Genomic DNA, 18011 nt, shown 5'->3' on the forward strand with positions numbered 1-18011 from the left:
GTAACGCCGCTCACACACACTCACCTCGGCTCCTCACAGTAACGCTGCTCACACACACTCACCTCGGCTCCTCACAGTAACGCCGCTCACACACACTCACCTCGGCTCCTCACAGTAACGCCGCTCACACACACACTCACCTCGGCTCCTCACAGTAACGCCGCTCACACACACTCACCTCGGCTCCTCACAGTAACGCTGCTCACACACACTCACCTCGGCTCCTCACAGTAACGCCGCTCACACACACTCACCTCGGCTCCTCACAGTAACGCCGCTCACACACACTCACCTCGGCTCCTCACAGTAACGCCGCTCACACACACTCACCTCGGCTCCTCACAGTAACGCTGCTCACACACACACACTCACCTCAGCTCCTCACAGTAACGCTGCTCACACACACACTCACCTCGGCTCCTCACAGTAACGCCGCTCACACACACTCACCTCGGCTCCTCACAGTAACGCCGCTCACACACACTCACCTCGGCTCCTCACAGTAACGCCGCTCACACACACTCACCTCGGCTCCTCACAGTAACGCTGCTCACACACACTCACCTCAGCTCCTCACAGTAACGCTGCTCACACACACACTCACCTCGGCTCCTCACAGTAACGCTGCTCACACACACTCACCTCGGCTCCTCACAGTAACGCCGCTCACACACACTCACCTCGGCTCCTCACGGTAACGCCGCTCACACACACTCACCTCAGCTCCTCACAGTAACGCTGCTCACACACACTCACCTCAGCTCCTCACAGTAACGCTGCTCACACACGCTCACCTCGGCTCCTCACAGTAATGCTGCTCACACACACTCACCTCGGCTCCTCACAGTAACGCTCCTCACACACGCTCACCTCGGCTCCTCACAGTAATGCTGCTCACACACACTCAGTCTCTGCATGTCATGTGTGTTTAGGTTTCCAATAACGTGCATCTGGGAACACATAAAGTCATACGTGGTTTGTGTGTCATAGTGTCAATGTTATAATTTATATGCGAGCCGAAGCGTCTCGGGTTTCTCATGTTGTGAGTGTGTGTTGCTTAACGTTCATCTGGGAACGCAGTGTGAGAGTTTAGGTATAGGGGAGCAGAGCCAGTGCTTGTTCTGTGGGCAAACTTCAGTGCCTTGACTCTGATGTGAGCGGATGTTGAGAACCAGTGCAGGTTGACTATGGCTTAGATATAGTAGATAGTCAGACTTCAGATAGACATCAAAATCAGACCGTTGCACAAAGCACTTAAGACTCTGACTATCTTAAGTAGGACTACACTGCAATGCATTCTTGGAAAAATAAGACACTTTTCAAAACAAAAAACATGGCGGATCGAGTAAGCGCATTCAGTCGCTCAGTGCAGTTTACCCCAGCGGAACATATGTGTTTGTTGGAGGAGTATAACAGTTACAAGGACATTTTACTTGGGAAATTTAGCGGAGAATGTAGTAACAAGAAGAAATGTTTAAATTATGAGCCATTTTCACTTTTCTTTTGGCTGTTTGTAATGTAACTGATTGTTACTGCTGGTTGCCAAGGTAGCATAGAGTCTTAGACCTGAGTTAGCCTGGGGGCAAGGGGTCTAATTTTTTTGGTCTAACTTAAGTCAGTCTTTATTTTTGTGAAACAGTCTAACTTGCATTAGACTAGTCTATGAGCACATTTTAGACTCGTGTAACACTATAGACCGCTCTAACATAGCTTTGTGAAACCGGCCCCAGTTGTGTCAGCTCCGTCTTTGCAAGGTTGAGTTGAAGGTGGTGGTCCTTTATCCAGCAGTAAATGTCTGTCAGGCAGGCTGAGATGTGAGCCGCTACTATCCGATCATCCGGCTGGAATGAGAGGTAGAGATGTGTGTCATCAGCATGACATGTAGATGGAGAAGAGAAGCGGTCCCAGCACTGAGCCCTGAGGCACTCCAGACACCTCACCCCTCCACGACACCCTAAAGGACCTACTGGGAGGTAAGGCCTGAACCACTGGAGTGCGGTTCCTGAGATGACCTTCATCTTGAGGACTGACTGGAGGATCTGGTGGTTAACGGTGTCAAACGCAGCAGAGCCAGCAGGATGAGAACTGAGGATTTGGAAGCTGTTCTTGCCAGTCTCAGAGCCTCAATAACTGAGAGTAGTGCAGTCCCAGTTGAGTGAAGCTTCTAAAGCCAGACTGGTTGTTGTCCAGGAGATTGTTTTGTAAGAAAAGTGTTTTAGCAATGAATGGAAGAAGGGATGTGCCGCTCTGTACTCTTCCAGATGTGCTGGATTTAGAGTGGTTTCTTAAGCAGTGGGGTTATCAGAGCCTCTTAAATGCTGTGGGAAAGATACCAGTGTGAAGAGAGGTGTTGATAATATGAGTGAGTGCAGGTACAACTGAAGAAATGGCCTGAAGGAGGTGAGTGGGGATTTGATCAAATCCAGAGAAGAGAAGAGAGGGTTTTGAAGAGTGTGCGAGAGTGTTGTGACTAAGGTCAGTAGAGTTGTACGTCACAGCCCTGAGTCTACTGCGATGTTCAGAGAGAACAACAGACATAAGTTATGTTTTATTAGTTTATATCATTTATTTTACATGGTGTATTTTAACAGTGTTGTTCAATAAAACCCATAATGATTACTTTGATGCTTTATATCAGGGTTTCTCAAACTCGGTCCTGGAGGGCCACTGTCCTGCATTTAGCTCCAACCCTGATCAAACACACCTAGCTGTGAGTTTCTAGTGATCCTGAAGACATTGATTAGCTTGTTCAGGTGTGTTTGATCAGGGTTGGAGCTAAACTGTGCAGGACAGTGGCCCTCCAGGACTGAGTTTGAGAAACCCTGCTTCATATGAGCCAATTATTATTGCTTATTATTAGATATTTGTATTTTACATCATTTTAAAGGCTGTTGTTCACTTGGATCTATTTTTATTACCACGTTTTTTTTAAATCCGATTACTCGGTTAATCGATGGAATAATCGGTAGAATACTCGATTACTAAAATAATCGATAGCTGCAGCCCTAGTGAGTGTGTGTGTGTGTGTGTGTGTGTGTGTGTGTGTGTGTGTGTGTGTCTGTCTCATCAACACTCTTATTATTACTGTGTCCCTTTTATCGGTGGATCTGATATTTCAAAACCGATATCCAATGCCGTGATTGTATAAATATCAGTAAAAGGGATTATGGGTAGTGTAAACTCACACTGTCTTAAAAGTTATGTGTGATGAGTTGTGTGTTTCTACCTCACTGTGTCAAGATAATGAGAGCGATGAACTATCATGAAAGGGCTGCTTTAGCTAACGGCTCTTTTTAATGAGCTTAGCACAGATAATGAAGCGCTTCATGAGCTGAATAATGGGCTTTGTTCTGCTGCGTCCGGCTCACAGTTAGCAGGACCTAATGTCCTCATGTGCTGAAACTCTGTGTCTGATCTTTGCTCTCAGTGGACTTCCGGTTGGCTCTGGATGGAGGAGTCTGTGCTCAGGACAACACACTCAAGTCTCTAACGCTTCCTCCCAAAAAAACCCTCACCTTCCATGGTGACCTTCAGGAACCCCCCGCCAAACCTCAGCTCGTCCACAAACAGCCCCCCGCCCTGCCGCCCAAACCCTTCTCCAGACTAACCAATCACAGCACAGGTGAGACACACACTGACCAATCACAGCACAGGTGAGACTCACACCTTCTCCAGACTGACCAATCACAACACAGGTGAGACACAGACTGACCAATCACAGCACAGGTGAGACTCACACCTTCTCCAGACTGACCAATCACAACACAGGTGAGACACAGACTGACCAATCACAGCACAGGTGAGACTCACACCTCCTCCAGACTGACCAATCACAACACAGGTGAGACACAGACTGACCAATCACAGCACAGGTGAGACTCACACCTTCTCTAGACTGACCAATCACAGCACAGGTGAGACTCACACCTCCTCCAGACTGACCAATCACAGCACAGGTGAGACACACACCTCCTACAGACTGACCAATCACAGCACAGGTGAGACACACACTGACCAATCACAGCACAGGTGAGACTCACACCTTCTCCAGACTGACCAATCACAGCACAGGTGAGACACACACTGACCAATCACAGCACAGGTGAGACTCACACCTCCTCCAGACTGACCAATCACAGCACAGGTGAGACTCACACCTCCTCCAGACTTACCAATCACTACACAGGTGTGAGACACACCTTCTCCAGACTTATCAAACACTACACAGGTGAGACACACACTGACCAATCACAGCACAGGTGAGACTCACACCTTCTCCAGACTGACCAATCATAGCACAGGTGTGAGACACACCTTCTCCGGACTTATCAAACACTACACAGGTGAGACACACACTGACCAATCACAGCACAGTTGAGACTCACACCTTCTCCAGACTTACCAATCACTACACAGGTGAGACACACACTGACCAATCACAGCACAGTTGAGACTCACACCTCCTCCAGACTTACCAATCACTACACAGGTGAGACACACACTGACCAATCACAGCACAGGTGAGACTCACACCTTCTCCAGACTGACCAATCACAGCACAGGTGTGAGACACACCTTCTCCAGACTTATCAAACACTACACAGGTGAGACACACACTGACCAATCACAGCACAGTTGAGACTCACACCTTCTCCAGACTGACCAATCACAGCACAGGTGAGACTCACACCTCCTACAGACTGACCAATCACAGCACAGGTGAGACAAAGACTGACCAATCACAGCACAGGTGACAAACAAACTTTCCTGTTTAATTTGAGAGGATTTGTTGTGGAGTGAAGATAACTAAAATAGCCTATAGCGATTGTTTTATAATGTTTGTAAACATTTCACATTATTTACCGGTATTTTACATTAATGTATTAATAAAATGTGACTTGTATGCACTTGTATCAGGGGTTTTCTCTCAAAAACTTTAATGTGTATATTTGGAAAAATTACTTTGAAATTTCTTAAAAGACTTTTTAACTGATAGTACTAATGATAGTATTAATGCTCACTGTGGGGTAACGGCTAACCAGTTAATGATGAGCATCCTGATGAGCGTTTAAGCTTGATGCGTGAGTTCTGAGTGATGTGATGATGTGTGATTTGCATGTTTGGGTGAAGCAGATGATGCTGTATCACTGGGCTGTGTACACCTGGCCACTTCATGCGTTCTCTCAGATCGGATAGACATCTGATTTATCAAAACTGTACACCTGGTCTCATAAATGTGTTTCTCAAAACGGATATACTGTAAATCCGATCTTCAGTTCCTGCGCTATATGCAGATTTAATGGAGTTCACGTCAGCGAGAGCAACAGATATGAGCTGGGCTTCATTTATCTTCAGTTCATTTCAAAATCAAAGACCACAATAAGAGAGAGAGCAGCAACATCCCTGGTAAGATCCTTTAGCTCCTTTACTTTTAATGATGATGATTGTGTGTGAAGTGTCTGTGACTTACTCTCACTGTGATCTGCGATAGTTTGTGCGTTGGTTTAACCCTTTACAACCTGAAGCTAAAATAGGTGTTTTTCACATAATTAGATTTTTTTTTACTGTAAAATTCTGAAACAATGTGCTATCTTCATGTGCAAGGTGTCATCTTTTTCAGAGAAAGATTAGCTTTCAACAAATTACAGTTATTGACCATTATTGTGTGCGGTGAGTTTGTAAATAGAATTTAAATAGACAAAAAAAAAAAAAAAGAGAATAAATCACGAACGAAAGAAACTAACATTTTAAAGTTGAAAAATGAACTATAATACATATATACAAGTCTTTTTTGTGACATTGGGTTGCACATTTTTCATTTAGGACACTTTTTTCATACACGCGCGCACACACACACACACATGCACACACACACATGCACACACACATAGGCACACACACATACAAATGCACACACACATGCACACATACACATGCACACACACATACACATACACATGCACACACACATAGGCACGCACACACACCAGATGCTTAGATATGTGAAAGAGTAACGGCCATCCGCATCCTAAGTTTAATTAAAAATCATCCCAATCCCCTCTTCTGCTGTCTGACACTTCTTTCGCCATGTATTTGTTTGTTTCTTTTATTATTTTATGCAATCCAGCACACTGTAACCTGCTGCCGCGCGTCATATCTCTCTGTTCAAACCCTTCCTTCCCGCTCTGCTGTCATTTGCAGACGGAAAGCATGACATTACTGTAATAAGCAGTATCTCACATGTTTATTTTTAGCATTTTTGGGAGGAGTACCATTTACAAATGTGGTTTCAACAGACCAGATCATTTCCACGTGTCCAGCGTCGTCTAGGCGGCCCAGACCTCCTCCTGATGGGGTTTGAGCGAGTGTGTTTCGGAGGGCTTCTACACTCGGTCTCCTCATGATCTGATCGCTGTCCCATCACAGAAGCGCATGAAGTGGCCAGGTGTAAACAGCCCCATTGAGTTTGATTCCTAGTGTGTGTTTGACCTGTGTGTGTGTGTTGTGTCCAGACCCGTGTCTGCAGGGAAAGCCGTCTCCTCCTCTTCCTCCTCAGAAGCTGCTGATGTACTCCTCCTCCTCCTCCTCCTCCTCGTTCGGCCCGTACGGGCTCCCGCTACAGTACGGCTCCGCTCACCCGTCCAGCCGCATCATCGACGAGCTGCAGAAGACGCTGGCGCTCGCCCTGCAGAGACTGGAGAGGTGTGTGTGTGTGCTCATACACAGATGATCTGACATCTTCCCCTGCTGGGGCGAAGTACAGCCGAGTGTGTGTTTCAGTCAGGGTTACTGCACTCTACTCTAGGGATGCACCATATATATGTATATCGGTCACCATATCGGTATCGGCCCATATAAGTTCATTTGTAATGTTATCGGTATCGGCCTGATAAGAAATGTTGCTGATATATTTAAGCCGATAAGTACCGGTAATGTGTTATTTCCTCCAGCTGAGACACTTCAGATGCGCTCTGTTCAACATGAGGGCTTGACTTGCTTGAAATATGATTGGAATCACTTTAGTAAAGGAAAATATAGTTCAGTGTAACATGTGCAGCGCAAGTCTGTCATATCGGCTACATACGGTTATCATGAGAACACTATAATTGTGTGTTTTGGGACATGGATTTAATGGTGAGACTTTTGTTTTGTAATCATACTCTCAAAAGTTATATAAAAACTTGGATTTAGATTTATCTGCCAATATATCGGTAATCGGCTTAAATTATCGGTATCGGCCAAAATGTTTATATCGGTGAATCCCTAACATGAATGCTTTGGAATACAGATTTAAAATTAAACTAACAAAGTTATAGAAGTTTAAGTTTATGGTAAAGCAAATGTATTGAACTAAACATTTTTTAATTTTATACAAAATATATATTGTAATTCAACATTAAAACTTGAGTCTAAAATTGCTATAAAATCAAAGCCACATGTCTAACCAAGTTGATATCACACACGTTGAAGTTGATGTCTCACACACGTTGAAGTTGATGTCTCACACACGTTGAAGTTGATATCACACACACGTTGAAGTTGATGTCACACACGTTGAAGTTGATGAAATCACACACGTTGAAGTTGATGTCACACACGTTGAAGTTGATGAAATCACACACGTTTAGGTTCCTGTGAGGTTTGTAGGTGCTGTACCACAATCAGCCACCAGGCGACCCCCACATTCTCCTGTCACAAATCAATACATTTGTCACAAAACTGTGATCTAATATGAAACCTGGAGTCTCAGAGCTTTCCATCAATACACGTTTCATCAAGACTAGAAAAAGTACCTTTTCCATGGTAATGTAATATCCAATTTCAAATCGGTTTTACATCAGATGAATTTTTAATGATTCCTTATTCATGATGATTATTGATCACTAAAATATGCGATGGGGAGTAAGTGTGTGGAGTGTCCTGCTGTTGGCACACTGACTGATAACAGATATTCAGCTGTTCATTGGCTGTTACCAATCAAATCCCAGTTTTGCTCTGTAGAAGAGACGTATAATCTGCATCTGATGCAGCATTTAGATTTACACTGGAATCACGGTTGCATAAAGAGTGCTATGAGATTAATATGTTTTTCATTCTAAATATAGAGAAAAAATTAAACTTTATTCACTCAACTGATTTGTTCCAAACATGTATTCATTGAGGAATTAAGTGAGTCTCAAATCGCACAGTCTCTGAGTATGATCTGCTGTGATAGTACACCTGTAGTAGTAGATCTATCCAGGAAGTAGAGGTCATCTCAGTTATTGTCCGCCTACTGTTTAATGAATACACACTCACATGTATACTTGCATATAACGACAGGCATCTTTCTCTTCACTTGCGCTCACTTGTTTCCAAAGTCATCTGAACTGTTGAACTGTTGAACTGTCAGTAAAACTGAAAATGTTGAGAGAAAATCCCATAAGTTGATTGATGTTGATTCACTAAAACTGTTTTGTTTGAAGTCAAATAAAGCCAGAAAGTAGTAAAACAAAGCAAATGCTTTATTTGTTCATGCTGCAATGCACTCTGGGAGTCCGCATAGCACTTGTGGCTGGGAATAAGTCCAGTATACTCGAATGTTTTGATTACTGAGACTTGTTAGTTTTAAGTTAAGCCGCTTTACGTTGTTCTGTAATTGCAGTTTAAGCAGCTTATGTTACTCCAACATAAACAATGACCACAACTCATATTATTTAGTTTTAATATCTTGCAATTGTCAGTGTGACTCTAATAAATGTTATTTTAAGGCAAGGCATTTCCTCTCTCAGGGGCGGGGTCACCATTTTGGGGCCCCAAGCAAAGCCAGGATCTCAGGACACACACAGACACACACACACACACACACACACACACACACACACACACACACACACACACACACACACACACACACACACACACACACACACACACACACACACACACACACACACACAAACACACACACAGACACACAGACACACACACAGACACACACACAGACACACACACAGACACAGACACACACACAGACACACACACACACACACACACACACAAACACACAGACACACACACACACACACACACACACAAAGACACACACAGACACACACACAGACACACACAGACACAGACACACACACAGACACACACACAGACACACACACAGACACACACACAGACACACACACAGACAGACACACACACAGACAGACACACACACACACACACACACACACACAGACAGACACACACAGACAGACACACACAGACAGACAGACACAGACAGACAGACACACACACAGACACACACACAGACACACACACAGACACACACACAGACACACACAGACACACACACAGACAGACACACACAGACAGACAGACACACAGACAGACACACACACAGACACACACACAGACAGACACACAGACAGACACACACACAGACACACACACAGACACACAGACACACACACAGACAGACACACACAGACACAGACACACACAGACACACACACACACAGACACACACACAGACACACACAGACACAGACACACACACACACACAGACACACACACAGACAGACACACACAGACACACACACAGACACACACACAGACACACACACAGACAGACACACACAGACACACACACAGACACACACACAGACACACAGACAGACACACACAGACACACACACAGACACACACACAGACACACACACAGACAGACACACAGACACACACACAGACAGACAGACACACACAGACACACACACAGACACACACACAGACAGACACACAGACACACACACACAGACAGACACACACAGACAGACACACACAGACACACACACAGACACACACACAGACACACACACAGACACACACACAGACACAGACAGACACAGACACACACAGACACGCACACAGACACGCACACACAGACAGACACACACACAGACAGACACACACAGACAGACACAGACACACACACAGACACACACACACACACAGACACAGACAGACACACACACACACACACAGACAGACAGACACACACAGACACACACACACAGACACGCACACAGACACACACACAGACACACACACAGACACACACACAGACACAGACAGACACAGACACACACAGACACGCACACAGACAGACACACACAGACAGACACACACACAGACAGACACACACAGACAGACACAGACACACACACAGACACACACACACACACAGACACACACACACACACACAGACAGACAGACACACACAGACAGACAGACACACACACACAGACACAGACAGACACACAGACACAGACAGACACACACACACACACACAGACAGACAGACACACACAGACACACACACACAGACACGCACACAGACACACACACAGACACACACACAGACACACACACAGACACAGACAGACACAGACACACACAGACACGCACACAGACAGACACACACACACAGACACGCACACAGACACACACACAGACACACACACAGACACACACACAGACACAGACAGACACAGACACACACAGACACGCACACAGACAGACACACACAGACAGACACACACACAGACAGACACACACAGACAGACACAGACACACACACAGACACACACACACACACAGACACAGACAGACACACACACACACACACAGACAGACAGACACACACAGACACACACACACAGACACGCACACAGACAGACACACACACAGACAGACACACACACAGACAGACACACACAGACAGACACAGACACACACACAGACACACACACACACACACACACACACACACAGACACACACACAGACACACACACAGACACACACACAGACACACACACAGACACACACACAGACACACACACACAGACACACACAGACACACACACAGACAGACACACACACACACAGACACACACACACACACACAGACAGACAGACACACACAGACAGACAGACACACACAGACAGACACACACAGACAGACACACACAGACAGACACACACAGACACACACACAGACAGACACACACAGACAGACACACACAGACACACACACACACACACACACACACACACACAGACACACACACAGACACACACACACACACACACAGACACACAGACACACACACACACACACACAGACACACACACAGACACACACACACACACACACACACACACAGACACACACACAGACACACACACACACACACACACACACACACACACACACACATACACAGACACCACATTACGTAACATTTTACTCTGAATTGCACAACAGTAATATTGAATAATAATTAAGTGAGACATTTAAAAATGTATATTTATTAAACTGCACATCAGAAATTGTCTACACTTCTGTACTTGCTCCCTGAAGCTTTATAAACACTCTTGGTTTTGGATTCATCAAGAGTCTTAAGTTTGTCCATTGTCTTCAATATTCTAAATGCTAAAAGACACCGAGTCCCTTTAGCTATGAGAAAATAACCCTGTTGGTTTCAGCTTGAGCAATGGTCTGATATTCCCATCCTGATTGTGTTTGGTCTTGTTAAAGGCGTTTATAAAGATCATGTGGGATGACCCTGGTGATCTGTGCTGCCATGTCATAGTGATGGAGTAGCTGAAGAGCTCAGAGAATCAGAGTTGTCGGGTTTAAAACACATTCATCCACTTTTCCCGAAAGACATGAAAGTAAGTGGCCGGTGAACTGGCAGAAGAATAAAAAGTAAAACTAAAAGTAAACTATTTAGTTCCCTATACACTGCATATCTGACGTGAGTAACACACGGCGTGACATTAGAATAGTTTGAACCGCTTCCGTAAACATCAGTGTGGATTTATTTTCCAAACTAAACATGATTTTTTGCGAGTATCAGACCTACGTGTGTTTAAGTGAAGCGTTGCTGGAATAAAGCAGCTCAGCTGTGATGTATGACGAGCTCTGGCTCAGCGCCGGTGTGGCTAGTGTCAGTTCACCCCATGATGAATGCCATCATTTACTCAACCTCATGTCGTTCCAAACCCATGTGACTGTCCTGCATCTCCGGGACACATGTGCAGAGAGAGAGCCTGTCTGAATGAAATCTGGGAGATCTCTGTCCCTCCAGTGAAATTCAGGCTCATTCACATATAAACACGCATCAGCGAACAATGTTATCAGCTTTCTAAATTTGGTCACGGAAGCAATGTTTATATAAACGAGGTCAATAGCGCTGCTGTAACAGCGGTCATCAACTGATCTGAGTATTGGTCAGCAGGGCCGACGCACACTGTCCTCACTGCGGTGTGTGTGTGTGTGTGTGTGTGTGTGTCCGCAGCTCGGCGCTTCACACGGGTCAGTACGGCTCTCCTCTCCCCTCGGTGCTGATCGACTGTGACGACGATAAAGAGAACATCCCCAGCGAGTCCGACTACGAGGATCTGCCCAGCATGTACAGGGATGAAGAGCAGGACGAGGATGAGGAGGAGGACGACGACTCTCTCTTCACCAGTGAGTCCAGAAGCTCAAGCAGTGTGTGTGTGTGTGTGTGTGTGACACGAGCTGTCGTAGCTGAGGTCATCAAGTCTGACTAGGGGATTTACATTGTAGTTTATATACCTTTCAAGGGGGAGGGATTTACATAGCATGCAAATGAAGTGCAGGAGTCAGCTCGTGACATGGGGCCAGTTGCATAAACAGCCATTATGTTAAAACTGTGTCTTAAGAACTAGTATGACCAACTTGCAGTTAGTTAGGAAAAATCAGTCTTACATTTTGCTATCACATTAGACCAATCTACGTTTTTATGTATCTGAAGTTATGAACATCCCTTAATCACTAACTTGATGACTAACCTGTAAAATTGATGTCTAACTTGTAAGACTAGTCTTAGCAGTTTATGCAACTGGCCCCTGATCTCATCAGCATAACCGTGTCATTCAGATGCATAGATGCTAATCCAGTCAGCCTGACAGTATCACACACACACCTTCACATTAGCATAGCTTAACTTGGGACAGTGACATGTGCTGCATACAGACAAAAGGTTAATGTCAGACTCCTGGGTTGCTTGACTTAATCTTCTTTGAATCTCATCATCTGTGCCTCAAAATGTAAAACACAGTGTGAAGAACTTGACAATCACAAAAAACATGACAAAAACATGACAATCACAATCCAGACGACAAACTGCAGCACTTATACTGAACAGAATGATATCATGCGCTGGTGCAGAACGCTGATGCAGTTATCGTGTGTGTGTGTGTGTGTGTGTGTGTGTGTGTGTGTGTGTGTGTGTGTGTGTAGGCACGCTGGCGCTGAAGATCTTGAGGAAGGACTCTCTGGCAGTGAAGCTCAGTAACAGGCCGTCTCAGAGAGAACTGCAGGAGAAGAACATCTTACCTGTGCAGACGGATGAGGAGCGCCTGCAGTCCAGACAGCTCATCGGCACCAAACTCACACGGTACACACACACACACACACACACACACACACACACACACACACACACACACACACACACACACACACACACACACACACTCACACATCACAGGGGTTTTCCTGGGTCAAAACTGAACCCTACCCATGTCACCTGTCGGCTCTTCACAAATGAATGCAAAGAGTTAACAGTTAGTGTTACGTCCACTTTTATATTTGGCATCTAGAGGTTATAGGACATAACATTAACAAAAGAAAAAAAAAGAATAGATCCAATAAAATGTTATTAAAAATAGGATATTTTACTCTGAGGAAACGTGATGTATGAAATTAAGAAACAGGCAGAGACCAAATCTGAATTTGTACTTGCTTTTAGTAAGAAGAATTTGATGTAATAAAACACCCAATAATACAACAAACAGTGAACCAAATATACTTCCAAATCAATACACATCTATTCACAAATTCTATACAACATAAAAGACTGACGATTACGAAGTGATCGAGGGACAAGAGCGGTGCTAAAGAAAATAAATAAATAAAACAAACACGTTAACTAAACCCAGGACAAACACTAAACCTAAGGAAAGAAAACATCTTAAGCGTAGGACGCCACTAACTACGCTACCTAACAAACAGAAATACATGGATAAGCACTCGCTCATGAACTAGTGTGTTAAACAACTTTACTCTAACGTGTTGTGAGATGTAAATCACGTGATGTACTAACCTGGTCCCATCACTGTGTATCGGAGAAAGACTTACAGTAAATAAGCTCTGGGAATCCAGCGTTATAAAGAGTAAAGTTCCAACGGAAGACAACTTTAACACAACATAAGAAAACTAAGCAAAAACAAGCAAAGACAAATAACAGCAAAATGCAGGAGAGCACACAAAGCAGAAACAAAACACTCTCCCGCGTGCGTGTCGTATCCGGGTCTTTATACGCGCTCACTAGTCTCTGATTGGTTCTCGCGAGGTCAGGTGAACTTGATGACTGACAAGGACATCATCCAACCATAGGTCCTGTGAGATGAAACAGCAAAGAGAGAGAGGGGAAAAAAACAAAACGACTCTCCCAAACCAATACAGGACGTAACAGTTAGTAATATTAAAGTCTGCCTGTGGTCAATCATTGTATCCCTTAAAACTCCTCTTTGATCACCAAAATGACATATTTTAAAGTTCTTTCCTTGGAAAAAAATTTCTTCATGTCTGAAAATATCTTTGTAACGATGTTCGTGGGACGGAAGGAGGAAGACAGGGTCGGCGCACTGAGGATCGTGGGTTTTTATTATCTCTCTCTGATCAAAATCAGCATAAAGCGTGCACACACTGCGCTGGAGGATAACCTCTCTTAAACATCACTATATCCACATGAAGCGTGCACACACTGCACTGGAGGATAACCTCTCTTAAACATCACTATATCCACATGAAGCGTGCACACACTGCGCTGGAGGATAACCTCTCTTAAACATCACTATATCCACATGAAGCGTGCACACACTGCACTGCAGGATAACCTCTCTTAAACATCACTATATCCACATGAAGCGTGCACACACTGCACTGCAGGATAACCTCTCTTAAACATCACTATATCCACATGAAGCGTGCACACACTGCACTGCAGGATAACCTCTCTTAAACATCACTATATCCACATGAAGCGTGCGCACACTGCGCTGGAGGATAACCTCTCTTAAACATCACTATATCCACATGAAGCGTGCGCACACTGCACTGCAGGATAACCTCTCTTAAACATCACTATATCCACATGAAGCGTGCACACACTGCGCTGGAGGATAACCTCTCTTAAACATCACTATATCCACATGAAGCGTGCACACACTGCACTGCAGGATAACCTCTCTTAAACATCACTATATCCACATGAAGCGTGCGCACACTGCGCTGGAGGATAACCTCTCTTAAACATCACTATATCCACATGAAGCGTGCACGCACTGCGCTGGAGGATAACCTCTCTTAAACATCACTATATCCACATGAAGCGTGCACACACTGCACTGCAGGATAACCTCTCTTAAACATCACTATATCCACATGAAGCGTGCACACACTGCGCTGGAGGATAACCTCTCTTAAACATCACTATATCCACATGAAGCGTGCACACACTGCACTGCAGGATAACCTCTCTTAAACATCACTATATCCACATGAAGCGTGCACACACTGCACTGCAGGATAACCTCTCTTAAACATCACTATATCCACATGAAGCGTGCGCACACTGCGCTGGAGGATAACCTCTCTTAAACATCACTATATCCACATGAAGCGTGCACACACTGCACTGCAGGATAACCTCTCTTAAACATCACTATATCCACATGAAGCGTGCGCACACTGCGCTGGAGGATAACCTCTCTTAAACATCACTATATCCACATGAAGCGTGCGCACACTGCGCTGGAGGATAACCTCTCTTAAACATCACTATATCCACATGAAGCGTGCGCACACTGCACTGCAGGATAACCTCTCTTAAACATCACTATATCCACATGAAGCGTGCACACACTGCGCTGCAGGATAACCTCTCTTAAACATCACTATATCCACATGAAGTGTGCACACACTGCGCTGGAGGATAACCTCTCTTAAACATCACTATATCCACATGAAGCGTGCACACACTGCGCTGGAGGATAACCTCTCTTAAACATCACTATATCCACATGAAGTGTGCACACACTGCACTGCAGGATAACCTCTCTTAAACATCACTATATCCACATGAAGCGTGCACACACTGCGCTGGAGGATAACCTCTCTTAAACATCACTATATCCACATGAAGCGTGCACACACTGCGCTGGAGGATAACCTCTCTTAAACATCACTATATCCACATGAAGCGTGCGCACACTGCGCTGCAGGATAACCTCTCTTAAACATCACTATATCCACATGAAGCGTGCACACACTGCGCTGGAGGATAACCTCTCTTAAACATCACTATATCCACATGAAGCGTGCACACACTGCACTGGAGGATAACCTCTCTTAAACATCACTATATCCACATGAAGCGTGCACACACTGCGCTGGAGGATAACCTCTCTTAAACATCACTATAGCAGTAACGGCCCTCTCTCAGTGCAGACCTCGCTGAGCCACGCCCCCATCGCCACAAGCTTCAACGTAACGCCACACCCGTGCCTCGTTTAGTATGCGCGCTTCTATGAATATGCAAATGAGCCCCGCCTCCACTCACTCACTCAGATCAGAGATCCACTGGTTGACGATCACACGTTGATCTGATTGGTTACAAGGTAGTTTGTGACGTCAGAAACACCAGCGATTTCAAAGCGTGTGTTTGAGACTGTCTTTGGTTCACTGCAGTTTTAAGGAGGAAATACTCAGCAATGCTGTCGACTTATGAACTTACACATGGTTTGTCTTAAAGCACATTAAAAACACCACATAGACATATAAACTACATTAAAAGCTGTTTTTTTAACTAATGGACTTTAACTAATCTCATTTATTCGTTTAATAAAAAGTGATCACTGTCAGGACAGATCATAAAACAAAGTGCTTAGAACTATTAAAACTCATGTAGGATTACCATGTAAACAGTCGCTGAGTGACTGATTTAAAAAGTTAGTAATAAAATGAACAACAAAGTAACACATATGATAAGTGACATTGACTATAGTCATCACTGTCAATCTGATTCAATCACACATTTGAATACGGCTGTGAATGCAGAAGCTGTGCAGTGAGTCTCATACTGACATCGTGTGTGTTGGTCGTGAGTGAAGGGTCTAGAAATATTGAATATTACCCTCTCCGTCACTGAAATAGGCCTCGTGTCGAAACTTCCTCTCCTTTTAAAACTCTTGTATTTATATATTTTTGTATATTACGCGTTTAAGGTTTGAAACGCATGTGCTTGTCGGAGCTGAATGTGTGTGTGTTCGACAGGAGACTGAGCCAGAGACCCACGGCTGAAGAGCTGGAGCAGAGGAACATCCTCAAACGTGAGTCATGTTCACTAGATCACGGAGAGATACTGACGCCGTGTGCTAACCAGACGCGCTGAGACCAGATTCCAGCGACAACAGTCTGTCTGTCCACTCCACACACCACAAAATCAATCATAAATCTCATCCAATCAGAAGAGCCTGTGGGCGGAGTCTCTCTGCAAACGCACTGCACTCACAACCAAATCAATCATAAATCTCAGCCAATCAGAAGAGCCTGTGGGCGGAGTCTCTCTGCAAATGCACTGCACTCACAACCAAATCAATCATAAATCTCAGCCAATCAGAAGAGCGTGTGGGCGGAGTCTCTCTGCAAACACACTGCACTCACAACCAAATCAATCATAAATCACAGCCAATCAGAAGAGCCTGTGGGCGGAGTCTCTCTGCAAACACACTGCACTCACAACCAAATCAATCATAAATCACAGCCAATCAGAAGAGCCTGTGGGCGGAGTCTCTCTGCAAACACACTGCACTCACAACCAAATCAATCATAAATCACAGCCAATCAGAAGAGCGTGTGGGC

The 18011-nt window shown here is 44.7% G+C and overlaps 1 protein-coding gene across 5 annotated transcripts in view; it reads left to right on the plus strand.

The window, feature by feature from the left end:
• The window catches only part of LOC309501950 (phosphatase and actin regulator 1), a 57916-nt gene that overhangs the window by 34890 nt on the left and 5015 nt on the right, over positions 1-18011 (plus strand). For all 5 annotated transcript variants that reach the window (XM_082174245.1, XM_082174244.1, XM_082174248.1 and 2 more), the window contains 5 exons: positions 3428-3622; positions 6513-6702; positions 12358-12530; positions 13326-13482; positions 17424-17479. In XM_082174245.1, coding sequence (XP_082030371.1) covers positions 3428-3622; positions 6513-6702; positions 12358-12530; positions 13326-13482; positions 17424-17479 — 771 coding nt within the window. The remainder of the gene's footprint in view (positions 1-3427; positions 3623-6512; positions 6703-12357; positions 12531-13325; positions 13483-17423; positions 17480-18011) is intronic.

This window comes from Leuciscus leuciscus (genome assembly GCF_965113295.1).
Source record: "Leuciscus leuciscus genome assembly, chromosome: 6".
In the NCBI taxonomy this organism is placed as follows: domain Eukaryota; kingdom Metazoa; phylum Chordata; class Actinopteri; order Cypriniformes; family Leuciscidae; genus Leuciscus; species Leuciscus leuciscus.